Source organism: Pan troglodytes, chromosome 8 (genome assembly GCF_028858775.2).
Source record: "Pan troglodytes isolate AG18354 chromosome 8, NHGRI_mPanTro3-v2.0_pri, whole genome shotgun sequence".
NCBI lineage: Eukaryota > Metazoa > Chordata > Mammalia > Primates > Hominidae > Pan > Pan troglodytes.
In genome coordinates this window covers 70,460,351-70,487,137 of record NC_072406.2, presented here as the reverse complement: position 1 = coordinate 70,487,137, position 26,787 = coordinate 70,460,351, and the positions used below count along the sequence as shown (strand labels likewise).

The window sequence follows — 26,787 nt, the reverse complement described above, 5'->3', positions numbered from 1 at the left end:
GCTTAGTTTAAAAGATTGTTTGGAAAGAGTAGAATAACTAGCAAATACAGCATAATTACTATGAATAGAGTGTACAGAAAGAATTTGGATAAGAGAAGAAACATTTTAATTAAAGATAGCATTTTTAGTTTAGGGTTACTAGCATATGATTTAAATAATCAAGGGATTGCTAGTAATCAACCTTTTTGGTCTTCAGTACTATATAATCTTGAGGTTCAGCTATGCTAATATAGAAGGAGCAGTAATTTTGAAGTAAAAATATTTGGCCTCTATCTTGGTTATTTACAAATGTTGTGAACTTGGCTAACTCAGTAATCTTTTTGAGCTCCACGTTTTCTTCTACAAATAGAAAGTAATACCACCGAGTTGTAAAGATGCATGTTATCTTATGTGAAAATATTTTATAAACTCTAATTCTCTCATTTGAAAATAAATGGAGATATTGGTGCTACTAAGATGAGAGGATGAAGTGAGGAAGCTGAGTGAAGAGAGGAGAAAATGTAAACTGAAGGGAAAAAAGGACAAGGAATAAAGTATATATGATAACAGAGTGGTCCAGTAGTACCAACAGTTGCCTCAAGGGATTTTCTACTTCTTTCCTACTTTGTTAGCTCTGGAAGAAGTGGGACAAAACTGTTGGACCATGCAGATTGTTTTCTTTTGATTTTACTAGCAACTTCATAGAATCATCTTTCTGTTTTTATCCTTTTGATTGCAAATGAAAGAAATAGAAGACAGCAAACTTATGTACATGTTTAGCTCACAGGATCATGAAAACATATTTGCTTGAGTTCTAGTAGAATACTATGGTTTGCGTTACTGTGTTTTATGTAGTCTGAAACTAATGACATTATTTCCTGTTGGTTTTTGTTCTTGTTGTTTGGGTATCTTTTCTTATGTGTCCAGAGTAGAGTTTTATAAAGCTGATACTGTTTTTAATAATCCAAAGTAGTAAAATGCTGAAAGCCAACTTGTTCAACAAATTATCATATAATAATTTGAAGAATAAGAATGTTCTGACCAATGAGGTTTTTTCTTTTAATTTTGTTATGATAGTTTTATTGAGATATAATTTACATACCATAAAACTGATCCATTTAAAGCATACAACTCAGTGGTTTCTAGTATATTCGCAGAATTATACAATCATCACAATTATCTAATTTTAGAACATGAGCAGTGGAATTTTAAAAATATAACATTTGTTGGCAATTATCTTTGAACATTTCATGCTAGTTATATATAGTAAATATCTTTTGTACCTGTGTATAAACACATAAAAGGCTAATACATGTAGCATCAAAAACTGTTGGATATAATTATTTGGAGGGATAGAAAAGTATAACATCGAGTAGGTTTGAAAAAATTGAGAGTTTTCAAAATGTAATCTCTAGTCTGATTGATTGGTAGTTTTCTGGAGCTAGCTACTAGTCATGTTGCAGGAGGCATGAACTGAAACAAGCTGACATACATGTCTGTTGCATCCCTCTTCCTTCACCCCTAATCTGGGGACCCAAGGTCTCTACTTATTATTCTTTCTGCTTTCAACTTGTATTGTTCTCAGGAATAGCTGAAGATTGATGTGGAAAAGAAAGGTCTTATTGTATTAGTCCATTTTCATGCTGCTTTAAAGATACTGCCTGAGACTGGATAATTTATAAAGAAAAGAGGTTTAATCGACTCACAGTTCTGCATGGCTAATGAGGCCTCAGGAAACGTAAAATCATGGTGGAAGGTGAAGGGAAAGCAAGGCACGTCTTACATGGTGGCAGGAGAGAGAAAGTGCAGGGGAAACTGCCACTTTTAAAACTATCAGATCTCATGAGAACTCCCTCACTATCACGAGAACAGCTTGGGGGAAAACACCCCATAATCCAATCACCTTCCAGCAGGTTCCTCCCTCAGCACATGGGGATTCCAATTAGAGATGAGATTTGGTTGGGGACAGAGAGCCAAACCATATCATCTGTTTTTCCAGTTGGCTTCATAATCGAGCAGTGGTTCTTCATCTGGCTTTTCCTCCTTTTTTATGAGGTTTAGAAATCAAGATGGTAGCTGATACCTAGTAGATTTTCCAGATAGGATGAGGAAAACCTTAATGAAATTTGAAACCCATATTTTCACAATTTATGAAATCAACAATATTGATTAAGGGGCTGTAAATAAGTATTCTTTCAATTCCCTAAATGCCCTCCCTGTTGCCTTCCCTTTAAAGGAACTAGTTATTTCATCTTTACTCTTTAGTGATCTGTAGATTTTTTGAGATTTTTCTGTAGGGCTCTTTTTGCCTCTTTTTCTTAGGGTATCAAGACTAGCAGTAGAAAATTAGCTAAAGGAATTTTTTTATACCTAACACTTATAAAACAATATGTATATTTAACTTATGTTTAAGATAATTATATTTAATTATGTATGTTTAACACGATAGAAAAGTTTCATAGTAACCTTGTGTAATCTTTATTTTTAAATTTTTTAAAATTTCAATAGGTTTTTGGGGAATAGGTGGTGTTTGGTTACATAAATAAGTTATTTAGTGGTGATTTCTGAGATTTTGGTGCACCCATCGCCAGAGCAGTGTACACTGTACCCAGTGTGTAGTCTTTTATCCCTCACCCACCTTCCGCCTTTTCCCCGGAATCCCCAAAGTCCATTGTATTGTTCTTATGCCTTTGCATCCTCAAAGTTTAGCTCCCACTTATGAGTGAGAACATATGATGTTTGGTTTTCCATTCCTGAGTTACTTCACTTAATATAATCTCATACTATCATCAGCATCATGAAATACGTAAATATTTTGGGCATGAAAACAATATCCTTGGTAAAACCACAGAGTGATCTTATGTAGTCTACTTAAAACAGCAGGAAGTGTTATATTTCTGAACACGTGGTATTTTCATGATCTTTACCTCAGAAAAATTAAGGCACTATAGAAATTCTTTATATACTTTCTATAAATTAATAAGTGATAGGTTATTAACCATAGCCTCTTAAATGTAGCTTTATTTCTAAACATTGTTACCTCTTGAAATGAACTCCACATATTTATGAAGAGTAGATATCCTTTTATTTATTATACAAGTACCAGCACTAAGCTTTACAGACTCTCTGTCTTAGATCTGGGGTTTACAAGCGCCAGTCCTTAGACTTCTGCAGGACTCACTTCATAAGAGTCCTAAATAGAGTTTCCAGAGTTATAAAAGTAAATCTAGTTAATTGTGCTATCTTTATGATACACACACGTCTATGAGGGGTATATAGATATGTAAAAATAAGCTCTATTCTAATATTCAGAATTCTGCCTTTACTTGTAAACTACATCATGTGAAATAATCATATTATAATTTTACAAGATATTTTCCAATCATCGTATTAATATAGCCTAATTTATATTCTTGACCTTGAACAGAGTGAACTTAAACTATTCCAGATAGAACACATCTATCTTACCAGGCACAGTGGCTCTCACCTGTAATCCCAGCACTTTGGGAGGCCAAGGTAGGAGGATTGCTTAAGGCAGGAGTTCAAGACCAGCCTGGGCAACATAACAAGACTCTATATCTACAATAAATTTTAAAAATTAGGCCAGGTGCAGTGGCTAATGCCTGTAATCCCAGCACTTTAGGAGGCTAAGGCAGGTGGATAACCTGAGGTCAGGAGTTCAAGACTAGCCTGGCCAACATGGTGAAACCCTGTCTCTACCAAAATACAAAAATTAGCTGGGCATGGTGGTAGGCACCTGTAGTCCCAGCTACTCAGGAGGCTGAGGCAGCAGAATTGCTTGAACCCAGGAGGTGGAGGTTGCAGTGAGCCAAGATCACACCACTGCACTCCAGCCTGGGCGACAGAGAGAGACCCTGTTTCAAAAATAAAATAAAGAGAAAAGAAAAAAATAAAAATTAGCTGGGTGTGGTGACATGCACCTGTAGTCCCAGCTACTCAGGAGGCTGCAGCGAGAGGATCACTTTAGCCCAGGAGTTTGAGGTTGCAGTGAGCCATGATTGTACTGCTATACTCCATCCTGGGTGACAGAGTAAGACCCTGTCTCAAACAACAACAGCAACAGAAATCTATCTTATTTTTAGTTCATTAGATTTTTTTGGATCAGTCTTAGAACAAATTTCTTATTTGCCGTCATCTTTTTTATGTTATTATTGCATCAAAGAAAACCTAGCTGTAGTAATCTTTACTGTAGTAATCTTTACTATCTATAACCTTGACTAATCTGTAGCTTTTTCTTCAGAATTAAAAAAAAAATAGGCAAGCTGAGCTTATGGATGATGGGGGAAGGAAGGATGAAATGGTAGTCTCAGAGGATGGAAAAGTGAGGAGATTTGGGAAACAGATCATGATAGTTGAGCAACTTTAAGGGCATACTTGAGGTTAGTGGTCAGATTGAGTGTGTTTTGCAGTCATGATACATGCAAAAGAGAGTTACTTTAACTTGAGGTGAAATCAATATGTAATAAGTAGGTTTATTACATATAAGTATTCTTTTTAATATAACTAAAGGCTAAGGCTTGATATTAGCCTGAGGGTTGGAGAATATCCATTATCAAGTGCATAATTGAGTTATGAATACATCTTTTAATTTTGTGTTTATTATGCTTGTCTCATCTGGAAGGGTAAGAATAGACTCCAGGGAATCATCTTCTATTTTTATTTATACTGAATATCAAAGTTAGACCTGTACTCATTGGTGACCTAACATGGTTAGCAGGTTTTAATATTTATCAGTGACTTGCTTGTTTAATATTTATATATACTTAGAGGTAAAATGAATAAATATTCAGTGAGTACCAAATACGTAGCAGCAATTATGCTAAGTGTAATGCGATTTCAACTCTTCAAAAGCAGCTCTATGAAGGCAGGTTTTTTCTTCACCTGTGTGCCTTGACAGTAATTATATATGGAATGTATGAAATTTTATTTTGGAGGGGATGTGGGAATGTGTAACCTGCACTTATGGGATGAGGACTGACACTATGCTAAGTGCTTTACTGTATATTATCTCATTTAGTCTTCTTAATATCCCTGTGGTAGAGTCTGTAATTATCTGCATTTTACATATAATTGAGGTTTTGAGAAGTGCTCCTGAGGTCACAGGCTAGCAAATTATACAGTTGAGATTTGAGCCTCCTTTTTCTTCTTCTAAAGCAGTTGCTTTAAACTTTGTCATCTCAGTTAAGATTCTTTGGGCACAAGTTATGGAAATGAACTTGAACGTGATTAAGCAACAAGGAAAAGTTCTTATAAGGATATGAGGGTGTCTTATGAAAGCCAAGGGCCGTGCATCTGAGTCTAAGATGGGACTGGAACTAGAATCTGAACCCTATCAAAGCCCAGGGAGATCTCTCTCTGCATATTTACTTAACCCTTCCTCTTCTCTCCTCTGCCTTCCTTGCTATCCACACCTCTCCCCTCCCTACCAAGGGACTTACATGTTACAGTACCAGTCACCCACAGAGGTCAGCAACAGGTTTTCTCTGCATTCCATTTCCAAATTGGCAAGACTGACCAAGCTTGTATCAGATATTTGCTCCTGCCCCAGTCAGTGACTGTGGGCCATGGGCTGGATTCCCAAAGTATGATGGTGTTGGCAAAGGGACCACTTCTGTAGGACTGAGGATAGTTCTTGAGCTGGGAAGACATGCTAATGACAGAGTGACATTCTATCTAGTCAAGTGTTTTTAAAACTTCTTTGTCTAAAAGGAAAAAAACAAGAAAACACTGGGCCTTTAGGCATGGGGGGAATAAACTTCTTTGTCTATGATACATAATAAATACATTTTTACATTGCAACTCAATGTTTATAAGACAGACCAACCCAGACAACAATACTTAGTCTTACTATCTGTGAGATAGTCTCATATATTCTCTTTTCTCTTTCATTTAGGAAACTTAGTTACAACCTATTAAGTTGAATTCATAATCCAATGATGGGTTGTGACCTAGAAATGGAAAATACTGCTCCACTATACACCCAGAGGGGCCTAGCCGAAAAGGTGTCCTTTGTTAATCCAGAATTTGGCATTGCTTTGTAAGTGAGGCTGCCTGTAGTAAAATGTCTTTGGTCATTTAAGTAACTGAGTCTCAGGATTGATCTACCTTGAATTAAACTCTCTTCTAGGGAAAGAATTTGCTAATAGCATTTTTCAGGGTGAATTAATAATCAGATTTATTTCTATTAATGACAGCCTGTAAATCAGTAAAAATCTCAATGCTCAGATCATGCCCTGTTTTTCTATTTACCTTTTTCAAAAGCACTTGCAGTCAAGTTGTTGAAATACATGGTATCGCATTCTTTCATAAGAATTCTGCATCTCTAAAGCAGGTTTTGATGTTTATTTTTTAACTCAGAGGGAAAGATAGAAATGAGAATCTCAAATTCTTATTTTCACTTAAAAAAATGTAAGATTAGAGAACAGAAAGAAAACACCAAACCACTCTTCACTAGGCTTAACTTATGGTTTTATTTCTGAAGGCTAATAAGAAATAATTTAGCAGTTATTTGGTAATTCCAACCATATGAAACATAAAAAGGACCTGAAAATAAAGTAAAGAAAAACACATTTGGATAGTCTAACAAAATATCAAATAAAACCCATGATATTCATCCCTATTTACTGAAGGGGTGCCTCAATTTATTATAGTGTGAGGAAGGCCAAGTCTAAAGTTTCACTGGACAATAGGAATGGGAAGGGCAAACACTCATTCATTCAGCAAACATTTATTGTATTTCCACTATATATAGAGTTTGCATTTGTATTTTCCTCCTTTCAAAAAGAAAAAGTAAGAGATAGGAGATTTTATTTCAGAGTTGCAAAGCCTCTACCCTAGCTTCTCTTATTTTTATCTTATCATAAAAAGTTTGTTGTTTGTTTTTAATCACTGTCAAGTTGACAGGTAGAAGACACTAACCCTACAGTGAGATATAGATGCTGTGACATTTAGCTATGTTCTCTCACTATCTTTATACTCCCATATACAACTTGACCCTAGTAAGATTTCTGGAGTCTCTTGAGTCTAAATTAATGATAATAAATTTTTGAATGCCAAGGATCTACTGTACTATGTATTACCATCTAATTAGCTTTTTTTCTGATATTTGAAATTCAAGTCTTTTTACTGAAATTATTGTGCAGCCCTAGAGTGGGGCCGGATCTGTTTTCTTCCTTTTTGCTTAAGGTGGTTGGAGATGGGAGGAGAAAATCTGAAGGTAAATGTCCTGTGCTTCTTTCTTCTCTCATACCATCCATGGTTATCTTTTAGACACAGAAGCTTGGGTGTGTTCCAACTCCCTGAGCAGGATATTTCCACTTGTCCCATTAGTTTTCACAGACAGCAGTTTCATATCTCTGTCAAGATCTTTTGTTTTCTCTTATCCTGAAATTGTCTGTCTGGGAAAACCCTTCTTTCAAGTGTGGAAGGCTCCTTGGGTGTGTCAGTGCTTCTCCCTTGGACTGCAGTAACTTTTTTGTCATATTTGGGCTTAACTTCACTTAGTTCTACAGAGTTATAACCCTGCTCTCTTCTTTGACTAAAGCATAAAAAGTATCTCTTGTCCTTTGAAGAAGATTTATTCCTTTTAAATCTGAGGGGCTTAAAAATTTTTCAAGCCCTAACTGGGTTCTCACTTTTGTTTGAGCACAAACTTCTTTATTGTAATTCAGCAACTATGCTAGTCTTGGTGCAATGGGAATAATGAAAGGACATCAGAGAGTAAGGCTTCTCTTACCCTGGTACTCTTTTATTTAATTCAGAGAAAATAAACACCTTCTCTAACCTTATTTGTCATGTTCGTTGATAGTAATCTTTTCTGTGTTTGAGGAGAAATACTTCTTGTTACATTCCTAACTAAAAAATGAGTCATGATCTCATTCAGAACTTTGAGATGATTCTTTTTTTTTTTTTTTTGAGATGGAGTTTTGCTCTTGTTGCCCAGGCTGGAGTGCAATGGCGCGATCTCAGCTCACCGCAACCTCTGCCTCCCAGGTTCAAGCCATTCTCCTGCCTCAGCCTCCTGAGTAGTTGGGATTACAGGCACCTGCCACTGTGCCTGGCTAATTTTGTATTATTAGTAGAGACGGGGTTTCTCCATGTTGGTCAGGCCGGTCTCAAACTCTCGCCCTCAGGTGATCCACCTGCCTCGGCCTCCCAAAGTGCTGGGATTATAGGTGTGAGGTACCTCGCCTGGCCGAGACGATTCTTTAACCCAGGAAAGGAGGGAAGAATTTCTTTCCTTACTGTTTCCCTCGGGACCTGGACCCTGGCTTTCAAACTAAAACTAAAAGCAGGTCAGCCGTGTATGATAACTGGGGCTTTTATAATACTGTATTTGAATCTCTATTTAATTTTTTTGTGGAAAGATGTATGCAGGATGCCAGCATGATATACAGACCAACTTTTGGGGAATGCCTGTGTTCTAAAAAAAAAAAAAAAAAAAAGCAATATGGGCTGGGCATGGTGACTCACACCTGTAATCTCAGCAGTTTGGGAGGCCGAGGCAGGCAGATCACTTGAGGCCAGAAGTTCGAGACCAGGCTGGCCAACATGGCAAAACACCATCTCTACTAAAAATATAAAAATTAGCCAGGCAGTGGTACACGCCTGTCATCCCAGTTATTTGAGAGCCTGAGGCACAAGAATTGCTTGATCCTGGGAGGCGGAGGTTACACTGAGCCAAGATCGGCCACTGCAGTCTAGCCCAGGCAACAAAGCAAGACCATGTCTCAAAAAAATAAAAAGCAAGATTTGTGTTTTTCCTTTGAAACTGGTGAGACTTGAATGTATATTTGACAATTATCATCATTTGGATAGGTTTACCCTTTCTTAATCTGTACTTCTGTTGTATTACTCTGTGGGAAGGATTTATTCCTATTACTAATTTTAAATGAATCAATTTTTAAAAATTATTAAAATACTAAGAGTTCTGCTGAAACATATGGCATAAATTGTATTCACAAGGGGAATGCATTCTGGAAAAGCTTTTGAAATGATCCCATTGCCTTTTTAATATTGTTGGAAACCTTGTATCTGCTGTCTTTTGCTTATGGTTGAATTTATTTAATTCACCTCCTGCAAGAGTTTCTCTGTGATATTTATACTTGTTATAAATTTGTTGTTTAGGTTTTTTTTTTGGGTAGAGTTAAGAATAATTATTGACTTTACATTTATTTTAACTTTTTCTCTGTTTTAGGATTTTCTCATCTTGTTTTTCCCTGGCAAGTACTTGAGTAGTAATATGTTTGCCTATTACTAATTAATATTTTTCTTTAATAACAGATTTATACCTAAAACTGGAAGATGTGACCCATAAATTTAATAAGCCCTGTATAATGGATGTAAAGATAGGGCAAAAAAGCTATGATCCTTTTGCCTCATCTGAGAAGATTCAGCAACAGGTCAGCAAGTACCCATTAATGGAAGAGATTGGGTTCTTGGTGCTTGGCATGAGGGTAAGAGTGCTTATTAGTATAATATGCACATTTCTCTGTACATGTTCTTCCCTTGAAAATTATGGATGTCATTATAGTACTAATATATCAGAAAATAATGTATTTTGGAATTGAGTTGTCTGTAACTCCCCAATGTGAAAAGTGAGGGCAAGGATTTAAAAATTTTTTTTTTGTTCACTGATATATGGTCAGTTTCTCTGGTTCGGGAACATAGTAGGGTGATTGATAAATAAATGGATGGATGGCTGAATCTCAAGACTATAATTCTGGTAATTTTGTTTTAAAGAAGTCTTAAATTTAGGTGCAAGCAAATATCAAATGTAAATGTGATATTGTTTATGATTTTCCCATGAGAAAAGTGCTAAATATATATATTCAGTCATTTTTCTGCATTTTCAAAATATAAAAGAAATTTAAAATGTGGTAATTGTGTGGCCGGGCACAGTGGCTCATGCCTATAATCCTAGCATTTCAGGAGGCTGAGGTGGGTGGATTGCTTGAGCTCAGGAGTTTGAGACCAGCTTGGGCAACATGGCAAAACCCCATCTCTACAAAAATGCAAAAACCAGCTGGATGAGAGGTAGCGTGTGCCTATAGTCCGAGCTACTCGGGAGGCTGAGGTGGGAGGATCACTTGAGCCCAGGAGGTCAAGGCTGAAGTGAGCCATGATCATGCCACTGCACTCCAGCCTGGGTGACAAAGTGAGACCCTGTCTCAGAAAAACAAACAACGCCACCCCCCCGCCAAAAAAAATATAGGTAATTGTTTCGGACTTTTGGGGTTAAAACAGTTGTTTCATTTTCTCACAATTCTGTGAATTTGCAATTTGAGCTAGTCTCAAGTGTGCAGTTCTTTTGCTGATCTTATTTAGGGTTCCTTCTGCAATCATCTGATGGTTCAGCTGGGTATAGATGGTCTAAAATGACTCTCTCTCATTTATTTGGGTTGTATGTAAAACCAGAGAATGGTTCTTGTGTCAGGAAGTTGGTACTGTTGGCTGGGTCTTTTTCTTTGTGGTCTTATCTGTCAGAAGTCTAGCTTGGGCTTTTTAATTTTGAAGTACCACATTCTAAGAAGGAGGAATATAAGGGTTCTTAAACTCTAGGTTAGGAAGTTATTTGCTGTCACTTCTATGAAATTCTATAGGGCAAAATCTAGTACAGGGCTAGCCCAGATTTATAGGGCGAGAAAACAGACTCCACCTCCGATGGTAGGAAAGGCAAAGTCACAGCATGAATAGCAATGTGCACAGGGTGAGGAGAATTTTGTTGAGGCCATTTTGATAAAAAAGAGAAAAAACAAAGTAATGTGGTGTAAAGTCCTCTAAACAAATGCTGCGCCTTCTAGATGCGTGAAGGTAAAATTTGTGGATATACCAAATACTTGTTTATCTATATGTAAGCATAATGGGTAGTTCTGAAATTCATGTAAAATGATATATGGATCTTCCTTTTTGAGTTTTAAACAGAAGAGCTAATAGGAAGCATGATAGATAAATTGTCATTGTGATGGTAATAGCAAAATTGAATTTGATATTTGGGTTGTGTATAAAACCAGAGAAACTGTTCAAGCAGTTATTTCATTTTAGAAAACTATAATTAAATTTGAGTGTATAGAAAAAGAAAAAACGGTAATGGAATACAGTTAAAACAAACAAGAAATAAACATCCCATAGGAATCTGACTGGGCAACTATTTAAGCCTCCACTGTTTTCAGATCTCTCACCCTCCCTCTTTCCTTCTGACTTTAGCAGATGACTGCTTTCTGCTTTAGAAAAAATAAAAATCATCCAACAGGATTTCCCTTAATTTCTTGCTAACAGATGCACATGCCTTACCTGCAGTTGCTTTTATTCCCTCATTGTTCTTTCCCGTCACATTGAAGAATTTTCCGTCCTATCTAAGGACAGTTCCTCTGTACGCCCTCTGAATCTCATTCCTTCTTATCTCTTCAAGAACCTTATACTATTGATTTTCTCTTATCTTTCTTATATTTTCAACTTCTGCCTCTTTACTGGCTTTTATCGTTTTGCTTTAAATATCTTCAAATCACTGTCAAGTTTTTTAAAAAACAAAACATCAAAACCCCACCTTTAACCTGCTTTGCTTTCCAACTGCAGATTTAGCTTGTCTCGGCTTTACAACCAAACTCGTTATTTCTATTTCCCTGTTTCCCATTCAGTATTTGGCTCATTCTAATCTGGCTTCTGCCCCATCATGCTAATGGATTAGCTCTTCATTAAAAACCACCATGCCACTAATTCCAAATGGCATTTTTCATTACCTTACTTTACTTTGAAAAGTAGCTTTCAATGCCAACCACACCCTCCTTGAAACATTCTTCTTTGAATCTATGACACCCATCTCTCTCCTGGTTTCTGCCTAAGGCCACTTTGCAATCTTCTTTGCCAGCCCATTTCTATTTATTCTTTTTTTTTTTTTTTTTTTTTTTTTGAGACGGAGTCTCGCTCTGTCGCCCAGGCTGAAGTGCAGTGTCGCATCTCCGCTCACTGCAAGCTCCGCCTCCCGGCTTCACGCCATTCTCCTGCCTCAGCCTACCACGTAGCTGGGACTACAGGCACCCGCCACCACATCCTGCTAATTTTTTGTACTTTTTTTAGTAGATATGGGATTTCACCATGTTAGCCAGGATGGTCTCAATCTCCTGACCTTGTGATCCGCCCGCCTTGGCCTCCCATAGTGTTGGGATTACAGGCGTGAGCCACCACGCCCAGCCTCTATTTATTCTTTAAATGCTGAGGTATTCCTCTTGGTTCCATTTTAACATCTGCCTTCCTTTTCTATTTCTTCTTAAGCAGGGCTCTCTATTCTCATTTTAGTTACACACATAACTCATGAATGTTTATCATCAGGCTCTGCTTTTTCTTTGATCTCCTGATATGTACATCTAACAACTTACTGGATACCTTACTTAAATATCTTAAGTACTTAAAGACATCTTGAACTCAGTACGTAAAAAACTGACATAGCTTTTTCCATGGTTCCCCTTTCCTGGAGCACTCTAGCTCCACCACTGTCGCCCAGAGCTCCCGGCTCCTGCTAAGCTAGCACTGCTGTCCTCTGTCTCCCTTCAGCTGCCATCATGATTGTTTACCAGCATCTCATCAGCTATGATGAGATAGGTGTTATTCCACATTTATGAGATTTGGGAGATTGCAGGTGGGCTGTGCCTGGTGGTGGAGGGGAATATGGTCAGTAGGACAGAGGGTAACATTGATGACTTGCTCATTGGTGGAAATGCCTCTGCTGAAGGTCCCGAGGGCAAAGGTACCAAAACCACAGTTATCACTGTTGATACTGTCACAGACTATCACTTGCAAGAAACCAGCTTCACAAAAAACACCTACAAGAACTACATCAAAGATTACATGAAAACAATCCAAGGCAAACTTGAAGAACAGAGACCAGAAAAAGTAAAACCTTTTGCGACAAAGGCTGCACATCCTTGCTGATTGCAAAAGCTACTAGTTCTTTACTGGTGAAAACATGAATACAGATGGCATGGTTGCTCTGTTGGACTATCATGAGGATAGTGATCCCATAAATGATTTTCTTTAAGGGTGGTTCAGAAATGGAAAAGTGTTAACAAATTCGGCAATTACTTTGGATCTATCACCTGTCATCATAACTGGCTGCTGCTTGTCATCCATACAACACCAGGACTTAAGACAAATGGTACTGATGTCATCCTGAGCTCTTCGTTTATTTTGACTATGGATGCATGGAGTGGATGCATTGTTTTTAAGAAAAACGTGTCATGTAGGTTATCTAAAAATAAAATGCATTTAAACTCATTTGATAGAATACCTTTTACTTTAATACATATTTAAACTAAATCCATCTTCTAACGTTCCTGAAGAAGCTGGAGCCTGGTAGTAAGCCACTACTAGAAAGAAAAAGACTGTTGTTAAATAACTTTCATGGTGGAAACTGCTTCTGGAACTGGAATATAAAAAATAAGAAGCAAAAGTTTTAATTCTGAGTTGCAGTAAAGGGGAGAGACCATGCTCATAGCAATGCCAACATCTGAAGTGGAGCCTTATACATTTTATCACCTACAATGGAAGTAGTTGACTCTGGAAGAGATTACTAAGAGAATAAAAAGATTCTAATTTAGTTGGGGAAAAAAACCCACAAAACTGACACACTCATTATCCCTCTTGCAAACCAACAACCACAACAATGAAAACAAATTTTTTTTTTTTTTTTTTTTTTTTTTTTGGTGAGATGTCACCCAGGCTGGAGTGCAGTGGCAAGATCATGGCTCTCTGCAGCCTCAACCCCTGGGTTCAAGGGATCCTCCTGCCTCAGCCTTCTTCCGAGTAGCTGGGACTACAGGCATGTGCCACTACACTTGGCTGATTTTTTTTTTTTTTTTTTTTTTTTTTTAGTACAGATGAGGTTTCATTGTTGCTACTGTGCACTGTTTCACTGTTGCACTGAGGTTTTAGTACAGATGAGGTTCACGTTGCCCAGGCTGGTCTTGAACTCCTGGGCTCAAGTGATCCTGGGCAATCCCAAGCAGTGCTGGGACTGCAAGCATGAGCCACTGTGCCCAGCCTAAAAACAAATCCCTGTTATTCCCTGTCTCAGTAAATGGAATCACCATATAACCAGTTTTACACATTAGAGACCGGGTAGTCAGCTGGGTGGGGTGGCTCATGCCTGTAATCCCAGCACTTTGCAAGGCCGAGGTGGGTGGATCACCTGAGGTAAGGAGTTCGAGAGCAGCCTGGCCAACATGACGAAACCCTGTCTCTAATAAAAAATATTAAAATTAGTTGCATATGGTGGCATACGCCTGTAGTCCCAGCTACTCAAGAGGCTGAGGCAGGAGAATCACTTGAACCCAGGAAGTGGAGGTTGCAGTGAGCTGAGATTGTACCACTGCACTCCAGCCTGGGTGACAGAGCGAGACTCTGTCTCATAAAAAAAAAAAAAAAAAAAAAAAAACGGGTAATCACTGTTACCTGTCAGCCATCCATCAATCCTACTGATCTTGATTCCTAAACTTCTCGAGTCCCATTATCACTATTATCCCTCTCCAGAGTCTAGTCTCTCAAGTTCAGTTTTGTTATTTTATAATTCTTTCTCTAAACATTGTAGAATGTGTATCTAATCATGATGTTCCCTATTCAAAAACTCTTCTGTCAGATGGGAGGAAGATGGTGGATGGGAGGCAGGGCTAATGTGCATCTTCCACGTGGACGGACAGAGCAGTGTGTGGAGATTCACAATGTGAACTATCATTCCAAAAACCACCACAGGAGAGTACCAGGAAAACCAAACGAATTCACAGATCTTTTGAAAGGATCACTGCAAACTCTGTGAGTTAGGTGAAAAACTGTGAATTCCCAAAGTGTGAGGGGGGAAAACCTGCCTTCGAACACATACCCCCTGAGTGAATCTGAGAATCCAGATCACAGTTGGAGGATTTAACCTTACCTAGAGGTGGAATGGATTTAGGGGGCCACGTAAAATGTAAAAGTAGAAGCAACAGCAGGAACAGCCTCGTAGGTACTCCCAGTCTCCAGCACAAGCCCAGGGAAGTAATCCCTGACTATATTTCACATGGGATCTCAGGGAAGGCAGCCAGCGGAATTAGGGACTAGTCACAGGGTGAAAGAAGCTTGCAGCTGAATTTTGTGGCAATTTCAAGTGGGCACGAACTTACTTGAGCAGAATGCAGGGGCAAATGGGAAATGCTGCAGATAGGAGCACAGGAGTCATCACCATTGTTGGCAGACAAGGAGGGGTGTAGCCTGAAAGCCATGCTTGCTTTCTCAGTGGGGAAGCTTATGGCCCAGGGCAGGTCTGTGTTTCACACGCAGGCTGCCTGGATCTAAACTTGGGGCTGTTAACATGCACTGTGGGAGCAACACCAGCCTCGCCAACTGCGTGGGAGCTGGGTGAGTCCCTTCGCTACTGGCTATTCCCCACTTCTCTGGCAAACTATACAGCACAGCGCAGACAGCAATACGTTCCTCTGGAATATAATCCCATTGGCCTGAGAACCACCCCCCATCCCCCACAGTGGCTGCAGCAAGCCCCACCCAAGGAGAGTCTGAGCTCAGACCTGCCTAACCCTGCCCCCACCTGATGGTTTTTCTCTACCTGCCCTGATAAGACAAACTCTTGGGAGCTTTATGGCATTGCCCATCATGTGAGAAATCAGAATAATTCCCCCTTGCCAACTTAGGGCAAGCTCAGATCCTACTGCCAAGTGGTGCTCTCTTGTAAGCACTACCTCCTGGCTGGAGGCCAACCAACTCAGGCCATTACAGCAACTCACGACAGAATAACTCTGCTCCCAGGAAGGAGAAAACAACCGCTAAAGCTACTGCCTCCAACACCCTGGCTAACCAGTGGTCCTCAGTCTGTCCATGTAACAACTTTACTGCTAGCATAACCAGCATTCGAGAAAGCCAGCACACTAAACCTACCTACGATGAAGGATTCTCACTGAGTCTACCTCACTCCCCTGCCACCTCCACTAGAGCAGGTGCTGTTATCCATGACTGGGAGACCTGAAGACTGATCGCATCACAGGCAGACATTCCCAGCACAAACCGGAGCCTGGAGCCAGGTAGCCTTGCTGAGTAGCTAGACCCAGAAGAACAATAACGATCACTACAGTCTGGCTCTCAGGAAGCCCCATCGCCAGGGGAATGGGGAGAGCACCACATCAAAGGATCACCCTGTGGGACAAAAGAATCTGAACAGCAGGCCTTGAGTTTCAGATCTTTTCACTGGTGGGTAGTTTCTCACAGCAGAGACACAATTGCAGTGCTAGGTACAACTGGGAAAGTCTGCACATACACCGCAACAGGCAGGCAGCCACTGTGATCATGAAGGACCTTGGAGAAGAGGTCCTTGTTCTCCCCAGCACTCCACTGTAGACATAGCTGGGGCATCTCCTACAGGAATGCAGCATGGAGGCACCTATAGAAAGCCATTCTGGAATAATCCAGGGTGAGTGCAGCCTGACAGGAGGAGCACCCCCCAGATTCAGGCCTGCACAAGAGGCAGAGTCACAATCACTCCCTGTTTGGAATACCAACATTCCTATAGATGAAAAGAGGTGCCTGTCTGATCAGAATAGCTGAAACACTAGTATAGGAGTGAGGCTGTGAGGTAAATAGTTTTCCCGCTGACTTGGTAGGGAAGCTGTGGTAGTTCCCACTCTTCACTCTGATAAATCCTCAGCACATCTAATTGAGAGCCGCCCCAGCTACCCTCATCAAGGCTGGGACTTTGGCCCACCATTGGGTATTACATCTACTCACCTGCCTTAGCCACACCTGCTGCCTACGCAGGGATACACCCTCTATGGGCCTGAAGCCGGAATCATCAACTTAGGAAAAAATTAAATATATAAGGTGTACACCATGAGAGAACAAGATAAGCTTCAAGAGATACCTGCCATTCCAACTCTATAGGAGACAGTGAACTCACCCACACACTAATAATATAACTACTATAGCCAGCATTAGGGAAAGCCAGCACACAAAGACTCTCTATAACTAAGGAACTCATACAGAGTCTTTATCCCTACAAATACCAAGAATCAGTTTAGACTAAAATGAACATTAAAGTCTAATCCTTAAGAGAGAGAGAGAAAAAGTAAATAAAAAACAGTCAAATCAAAAATATATTCAAGAACAATTTGAAGACGCAGTCTACCCAAACGAGAAGGAATTAGAAAACTAATTCTGGTAATATGACAAAAACAGGGCTCTATAACACCCCAAAAAGATCACAGTAGCTCCCTAGCAATGGATCCAAACCGAGATGAAATCTCTGAATTGCCATATAAAGAATTCAGAAGGCTGATTATTAAGCTACTCAAGGAGATACCAGAGAAAGGTGAAAAGCAACTTAAATTTTAAAAACAGGGCCAGGTGTGGTGGCTCACACCTGTAATCCCAGCACTTTGGGAGGCTGAGGCGGGTGGATCACGAGGTCAGGAGATCGAGACCATCCTGGCTAACATGGTGAAACCCCGTGTCTACTAAAAATACAAAAAATTAGCCGGGCGTGGTGGCGGGCGCCTGTAGTCCCAGCTGCTGGGGAGGCTGAGGCAGGAGAATGGCGTGAACCCGGGAGGCGGAGCTTGCAGTGAGCCGAGATCGCGCCACTGCACTCCAGCCTGGGCAACAAAGCAAGACTACATCTAAAAAAAAAGAAAAATGAACAAAGCCTCCCAGAAATTGGGGTTTATGTTAAATGGCCAAACCTAAGAATAATTGGTCTTCCTAAAGAAATCTAAAAGTTTGGAAAACTTATCTGAGGGAATAATTACGGAAAACTTCTCTGGCCTTGCTAGAGATCTAGACATCAATTACAAGAAACGCAAAGAAATCCTAGGAAATTCATCGCAAAAAGATCATCACAATCCTAAATATATATGCACCTAACACTGGAGCTCCTAAATTCATAAAGTAATTACTACTAGACCTAAGAAATGAGATAACACACAATAATAGTGGGGCACTTCGGTACTCCACTGACAGCACTCTTTGGGTTATCAAGACAGAAAGTCAACAAAGAAACAATGGACTTAAACTATACCCTAGAACAAATGGACTTTAACAGATATTTACGGAACATTCTACCCAACAACTGCAGAATAAACATTCAAAACATCCTCCAAGATAGATCATATGATAGGCCACAAAGCAAGTCTCAATAAATTTAAGAAAATAAAAATCATAACAAGTGTCTTCTAAGACCACAGTGGAATAAAACTGGAAATTAACTCCAAAGGGAACCTCAAAACCATACAAATACATGGAAATTAAATAATCTGCCCTTGAATGATTTTTGCGTGAACAATGAAATCCAGATGGAAATGTAAAAATTCTTTAAACTGAATGATAATAGTGACACAACTTATTAAAACCTCTGGGATACAGCAAAAGCAGTGCCGAGAGTAAAGTTCATAGCATTAAATGCCTACATCAAAAAGTCTGAAAGAGCACAAATAGACAACCTAATGTCACATCTCAAGGAACTAGAGAAACAAGAACAAACCAAAGCCGCCAAACCCAGCAGAAGAAAAGAAATAACAAAGATCAGAATAGAACTAAGTGAAATTGAAACAACAACAAAAAATAATGCAAGATATAAATGAAACAAAAAGCTGGTTCTTTGAAAAGATCAACAAAATCGATAGACCTTTAGATTAACCAAGAAGAGAGAAGATCCAAATAAGTTCAATTAGAAGCAAAACTGGTGATATTACAATTGATACCACAGAAATGCAAGAGATCATTCAAGGCTACTATGAACACCTTTATGTGCACAAACTAGAAAATCTAGAGGAGATGGATACATTCCTGGAAATATACAACCCACCTAGATTAAATCAGGAAAAAATAGAAACTCTGAACAGACCAATAACAAGTAGCGAGATTGAAACAGTAATAAAGAAATTACCAAGAAAAAAAGTCCAAGACCTGATGGATTCACAGCTGAGTTCTAGCAGATATTCAAAGAAGAATTGGTACCAATCTTACTGAAATTCTGTAAGATAAAGAGGGAATCCTCACTAAATCATTCTGTGAAGCCAATATTTCCCTAATACCAAAACTAGGAAAGGACATAACAAAGAAAGAAAACTACAGACCAATATCCCTGATGAACATAGATTCAAAAATCCTCAACAAAATACTAGCTAACCAAATCCAACAGCATGGCAAAACCATAATACACCATGATCAAGTGGATTTCATACCAGGGATGCAGGGATGGTTTAACATACACAAGTCTATAAATGTGATACATCACAAACAGAATTAAAAATAAAAATCATATGATCATCTCAGTAGTTGCAGAAAAGCATTTGACAGAATCCTGCATGCCTTTATGATAAACACTCTGAGCAAAATTGGCATTGGAGGGACATACTTCAAAATAATAAAAGCTGTCTATGACAAACCCACAGCCATCATCATACTGAATAGGGAAAAGTTGAAAGCATTTCCCCTGAGTACTGGAACAAGACAAGGATGCCCACTTTCACCACTTCTGTTCAACATAGTACTGGAGGTCCTAGCCAGAGCAGTCAGACAAGAGAAAGAAATAAAGGGCATCCAGATCAGTAAAGAGGAAATCAAACTGTCACTCTTCACCAGTGACATGATTGTATACCTAGAAAATCCTAGAGGCTTATCCAAAAAGCTCCTAGATCTGAGAAATGAATTCAGTAAAGTTTCAGGATACAAAATCAGTGTACACAAACTGCTATACACCAACAACTACCAAGCTGAGAATCAAATCAAGAACTTAAATCTCTTTTACAACATCCACAAAATAAAAAATAGAAGTACTTAGGAATATACTTAACCAAGGAGGTGAAAGATTTCTACAAGGAAAACTACAACACACTGCTGAAAGAAATCATAGATAACACAAATAAATTGAAACACATCCCATGCTCATGAATGAGTAGAGTCAATATTGTGAAAATGACCATACTGCCAAAAGCAAGCTACAGATTCAGTGCAATGCCCATCAAAATACCATCATCATTCTTCTCAGAACTACAAAAAAAAAAAATGCTGAAATTCATATGCAACCAAAAAAGAGTCCATATAGCCAAAGAAATACTAAGCAAAAAGAAAAAATCTCTAGGCATCACATTACCTGACTACAAACTACACTACAAGGGTATAGTTACCAAAACAGCATGGTACTGGTATAAAAATAGGCACATAGACTAGTGGAACAGAATAGAGAACCCAGAAATAAAGCCAAATACTTACAGCCAACTGATCTTCAACAAAGCATGCAAAAACATAAATTGGGTAAAGGGACACCCTGTCCAACAAATGGTTCTGGCATAATTGGCAAGCCACATGTAGAAGAATGAAACTGAATCCTCATCTCTCACTTTATACAAAAATCTATTCAAGATGGATCAAAGACTTAAATCTGATACCTGAAACTATAAAAATTCTAGACGATTACATTGGAAATACTCTTCTACAATTGGCTTAGGCAAAGAATTTATGACCAAGAACCCAAAAGCAAATGCAACAAAAACAAAAATAAATAAATGGGAGCTAATTAAACTTAAAAGCTTCCACACAGCAAAAGAAATAATCAGCACAGTAAACAGACAACCCACAGAGTTGGAGAAAATGTTTGCAAACTATGCATCTGACAAAGGACTACTATCTAGAATCTACAAGGATTTCCAAGAAATCTGCAAGTGAAAAATAGTCCCTTCAAAAAGTGAGCAAAGGACATGGATAGACAATTCTCAAAAGAAGATATACAAATGGCCAACAAACATATGAACAAATGCTCAACATCACTAATAGAGAAATGCAAAATAAAACCGCAAGGAAATACCACCTTACTCCTGCAGGAATGGCAATAATTAAAAAATCAAAAAATAACAGATGTTGTCATGGATGTGTTGAAAAGAGAACACTTTTACACTGCTGCTGGGAATGTAAACTAATGCAACCACTATGGAAAACAGTATGAACTAAAAGGAGAACTACCATTCGATCTAGCAATCCCACTACTGGGTACCCAAAGGAAAAGAAGTTGTTATATGAAAAAGACACTTGCATATGCATGTTTATAGCGGTACAATTTGCAGTTGCAAAAATACAGAACCCGTCTAAATGCCTGTCAACCAATGAATGGATAAAGAAAATGTCATTGCCTGTAATCCCAGCACTTCGGGAGGCCGAGGCAGGCAGATCACAAGGTCAGGAGATCGAGACCATCCTAGCTAACACGGTGAAACCCCATCTCTACTAAAAATACAAAACATTTAGCCAGGCTTGGTGGCGGGTGCCTGTAGTCCTAGCTACTCAGGAGGCTGAGGCAGGAGAATCGCTTGAACCCAGGAGGCGGAGTTTGCAGTGAGCTGAGATCGCGCCATTGCGCTCCAGGCCTGGGCAACAGAGCAAGACTCTGTCTCAAAAAAAGAAAAGAAAATGTGATTGATATATATATATATATATATATACACACATACATACACGATGGACTATTACTCAGCCATAAAAAGGAGTGAAATAGTGGCATTTGCAGCAACTTGAATGGAGTTGGAGACCATTATCCTAAGTGAACTCAAGAATGGAAAACCAAATACTATAGGCTCTCACAAGTGGGAGCTAGGCTTTGAGGATGCAAAAGCATAAGAATGAGATAATGGACTTTGGGGACTTGAGGAAGGGTGGGATGCAGGTGAGGGATATGACTACACATTCAGTAAAATGTACACTGCTTGGGTGACAGGTGCACCAAGGTCTCAGAAATCACCACTGAAGAACTTATGCATGTAACAAAAAAACCACCTATTCCCCAAAAGCTATTGAAATAAAATAATAATAATAGTAAACTCTTCTTTGGGTTTGCATTACCTTTAGGGTACATGGACAGGATAAGCAAATAGGGTATTGTATGATTTCACTCTGCTGGGATTTATTGTTTCCCTAGACATAAATGGAGGTTTATTTCTTAAAGAGGTTTAGTTTTTTAAAATAGCTTTAGCGAGATGTCATTTACATACCATTCTGTTAATCATTTAAAGTATAGAGTTCACTGGTTTTAATCAATTCATAGACTTGGGCAACTATTACCACATTCAACTTACAGTATTTTTTACCACTTCTGCAAAAACTTCATACACATTAGCAGTCCCTACCAATTTCCTTCCAAACTCCCTGTCCCTAGGGAACCACTAATCTATTTTCTATCTCTATGGATTTGCCCCTTCTGGACAATTCATATAAATCAAATTGTACAGTACAATGTGTGGTATTTTGTGACTGGCTTCTTTGATTTAGTTTCGTGTTTTTAAAGTTCACCCATGTTGTCATATAAGTCAGTACTTTGTTTTTTATTGCCAAATAATATTCTATTATATGGATATACCACATTTTGTTTATCCATTCATTCATTGATGGACTTTGGGTTGTTTCTACTTCTGGGCTACTAATAACTGTTAGGAACATTTGTATAAAAGTTTCTGTGTAGGTATATGTTTTATTTCTCTCAGGTAGATTCCTAAGTGTGAAATTGGTAGGTCCTAAGGTTAAGTTTATGTTTAACTTTTTGAGAAACTGCCAAAGTGTTTTTCCAAAATTTTCACCATTTTATTTAGTTATTTAATTTTTTAAAAAATTATTTAAGTAGCTTTTGGGGTACAGTTTTTTGTTGTTGTTACATGGATGAATTATATAGTGGTAAATTCTGAGATTTTAGCGTACTCATCACCTGAGTAGCGTACATTGTACCTAATATGTAGTTTTTTAAATCCCTAGCCACCCTTCCCACTCTTCTCCTTCCAAGTGTCTAAAGTCAATTGTATTACTCTGTATGCCTTTGTTTACTCATAGCTTAGTTCCCACTTGTAAGTGAGAACATATGGTGGCTTCACCGTTCATTTTACATTCCCACCAGCAATTCGTGATGGTTCCATTTTCTCCACATTCTTGAAACCTTTGTTCCTTTTTGTTTTTCTGCTATAAGCCATCCTAGTAGGTGTCGAGTAGCATCTCCTTGTGGTTTTGATTTGCCTTTCTCTAATGATTAATGATGTTGAGCATCTTTTCATGTGCAATATTTTTGACTACATATGTCTTCTTTGGAAAAATGTCTATTCAGACATTTTGTTTTTAATTATTGAGCTGTATATAAATTCATCAAACTTTTGATTTGCAAATATTTTTTCTAATCTGATTTTCTTACTTGATAGTATTTGTCGAAGCCTCCAAATTTTTAATTTTGAAGTCCAATTTACTTTTTTTTGTTACCTAGGCTTTTGGTGTAAAATCTAAGAAACCATTGCCTAACCCAAACTCATCAAGATTTACTCCTATTTTTCTTGTAAGAATGTTATAATTTTATCTCTTGTATTGAGACTTATGATACATTTTAAGTTAATTTTTTGTATGCTTTAAGGAAGGGGTCAAACTTCATTCTTTTGCATATGGATATCCAGTTGTCCCAGCACCATTTGTTGATAGGACTGTTATTCCCTCAGTGAATATTCTTGATACCCTTGTTGGAAATAAATTTTTGACCATAAATGTTTTCCATTTTCATATTGTCTATCCTTATGCCAAGTACTACACTGTTTTGATTAATGTTGCTTTGGAGTAAGTTTTGAATTATGAGTCCTCCAATTTTGTTCTTTTTTAAATTTTATTTTATTTTATTTTGAGACTGGGTCTTTGCTCTGTCATCCAGGCTAGAGTGCAGTAGCATGATCGTGTCTTACTGCAGCCTCGAACTGCTGGGCTCAAGCAATCCTCCTACTTAAGCCTTCCAAGTAATTGACGCTACAAGTGTACACCATCACACCCAACTAATTTTTAAATTATTTTGTGGAGGCTGTGTCTCACTTTGTTTCCTAGGCTAGTCTTGAACTCATGGGCTCAAGTGATCCTCCTGCCTTGGCCTCCCAAAGTGCTGGGATTGCAGGTGTGAGCCACTGCACCTGGCCTCAACTTTGCTCTCTTTTTCAAATTTGTTTTGGCTATTCTGGATCCCTTTAGTTTCCACATGAATTTTAGGATCAGCTTGTCAGTTTCTGCAAAGAAGTCACAAAATGAGCAACTAATATGGTGACGTATGAGGAAAAGCTGGAGCTTGCTTTTGCTTATCATTCTGTCCTCCTACACCTGTTTCTCAGTTTTCTTTCCATTAAAAAAAATTTGGATACTTTTTTGTTACATATTTACATGTTTTTAGGTTGAGAATGTTAACTTTTTATTACAAATATCTTTGCTACCACACCTAGCTAATTTTTTATTTTTTATAGAGATGGGGTCTTGCCATATTGCCCAGGCTCATCTAAACTCCTACACTCAAGCAGTCTTCCTGCCTCAGCCTCCCAAAGCACTGTTATTAGAGGCATGAGGCACTGTGCCCGGTTGCATTATGTTTTTTAAAAAACAGTGTGTATACTTTAATTAAAAAATACTTATTGCTAAAGAATACTAATGATCATCTGAGCTTTCAGTGAGTTGTTTCCTTTTGCTAGTAGAGGCTCTTGCCTGTGGCTGCTGATTGATCAGGGTGGTGGCTGCTGAAGGTTGGAGTGCCTGCAGCAATTTCTTAAAATAAGACAGCAATGAAGTTTGCCACATAAATTTACTCTTTTTTAAATGAAAAGTTTCTCTGGAGCATGTGATGCTCTTTGATAGAATTTTACCCACAGTTGAACTTTGAAAATTGGAGTCAGTCCTCTCAGATCCTGCCACTGCTTTATCAAGTAAGTTTATGTAATATTCTAAATTGTTCATTGTCATTTCAACAATGTTTATAGCATCTTTACTAGGAGTAGATTCCATCTCAAGAAACCACTTTCTTTGCTCATCCATGAGAAGCCACTCTGAGGCCAGGGGCAGTGGCTTATGCCAGTAATCCCAACACTTTGGGAGGCTGAGGCGGGTGGATCGCTTGAGCTCAGGAGTTTGAGAACAGCCTGGGCAACGTGGTGAAACCCCGTCTACAAAAGAATACAAAAATTAGCCAGACATGGTGGCATGCACCTGTAGTCCCAGATACTCAGGAGGCTGAGGTGGGAGGATTGCTTGAGTACAAAAGGTTGAGGCTGCAGTGAGCCATGATCGTGCTACTGCACTCCAGCCTGGGTGACAGAGCGAGACCCTATCTCAGTCAGCCAATCAATAAAACAAGCAAGCAAGTCACTGTTCATCCATTCAAGGTTTATCATGAGATTGCAGCAATTCAGTCACATCTTCAGCCTTCAGTCTTAATTCTAGTTCACTTGCTCTTTCTACCACATCTGTAGTTACCTCCTCCACTGAAGTCTTGAATTGAACTCCTCAAAGTCATCCATGAGGGTTGGAATTAACTTCTTCCAAACTCCTGTTAATGTTGATATTTTGACCTCCTCCCATGAATCTCAAATCTTCTTTATGCCATCTAGAATGGTGAATTCTTTCCAAAAGGTTTTCAATTTACATTGCCCCAGTCCATCAGAGGAATTACTATCAATGGCAGCTGTATGTAGCCTTGCAAAATGTATTTCTTAAATAATAGAACTTAAAAGTTGAAATTACTCCTTGATCCATAGAACTGCAAAAGGAATGTTATTAGCAGGCATGAAAACAATATTAATCTCCTTGTACATCATCAGTAATCTTGTTAGGTGACTAGGTGCACTGTCAATGAGCAGTAATATTTTGGAAGGAATCTTTTTTTCTGAGTAGTAGTTCTCAATGGTGGGCTGAAAATATTCAGTAAACCATGCTATAAACAGATGTGCTGTCATCCAGGCTTTGAGCCCAGGCAGAGTAGATTCAGCACATTTTTTTGTTTGTTTTGAGACAGGGTCTTGGCCCAGGCTGGAGTCCAGTGGCATAATCATAGCTTACTGCAGCCCCCAACTCCTGGGCTCAAGCAGTCCTCCCACCTCAGCCTCTCAAGTAGCTGCGAGTACAGGCATATGCCACCACACCCAACTAATTTTTAAATTTTTTGTAGAAACGGGGTCTCACTGTGATGCTCAGGCTGTTCTTGAGCTCCTTGCCTCAAGTTGTCCTCTGGCCTCAAGCAATCCTCCTGCCTCAGCCTCCCAAAGGGCTGGGAGATTCAGCATAATTCTTAAGGGCTCTAGGACAAATGAGTGAGTATTGGCTTCAACTTAAAGTCACCAGCTGCATTTGCCCCTAATAAGAGAGTTAGCCTGTCCTTTGAAGCGTTGAAGCCAGATACTGACTTCTTATCTCTAGCTATGAAAACCCTAGGTGGCATTTTTTTCAATAGAAGGCCGTTTCATCTACATTGAGAATCTGTGGTTTGGGGTAGATACCTTCATCAGTTATCTTCTGGATAAGTTGCTGTAGCTTCTACAACTACTTCACCTTGCATTTTAGGTTAAAAACAACGTCTTTCCATAAACTTCTGCTAGGGTCTATGAACCAGCCTTTGCTAGTTTGCACTTTTCTTTCACAGCTTCCTCATGGTGACTCTCAGCCTTAATAGAATTGAAGAGAGTCTTACCTTGGATTAGGCTTTGACTTGAGGTAATGTTGTGGCTGGTTTGGTCTTCTATCCAGACCACTAAAACTTTCTTCATATTAGCAGTAAGGCTGTTTCACTTTCTTATCATTTGTGTGTTTACTGTAGTTATCACTCTGAATTTCCTTCAAGAGCTTTTTCTTTGCATTCATAGCTTGGCTGTTTGGCACAAGAGGCCTAGTTTTAGGCCTGTCTTTGCTTTCAGGATGCCTTCCTTACTAAGTTAATCACTTTTTAGCTTTTGATTTTAAGTGAGAGACGTGACATTTCCTTTCATTGAACACTTAGAGGCC

The 26,787-nt window shown here is 38.8% G+C and overlaps 1 protein-coding gene and 1 pseudogene across 2 annotated transcripts in view; both read left to right on the top strand.

Annotated features, from left to right (window-relative positions):
* The window catches only part of IPMK (inositol polyphosphate multikinase), an 80,068-nt gene that overhangs the window by 43,220 nt on the left and 10,061 nt on the right, over positions 1-26,787 (top strand). For both annotated transcript variants that reach the window (XM_507801.9, XM_009458479.5), the window contains exon 4: positions 9,283-9,455. In XM_507801.9, the coding sequence (XP_507801.2) occupies positions 9,283-9,455 (173 nt within the window). The remainder of the gene's footprint in view (positions 1-9,282; positions 9,456-26,787) is intronic.
* On the top strand, positions 12,467-13,269 carry LOC100615171 (translationally-controlled tumor protein-like; annotated as a pseudogene).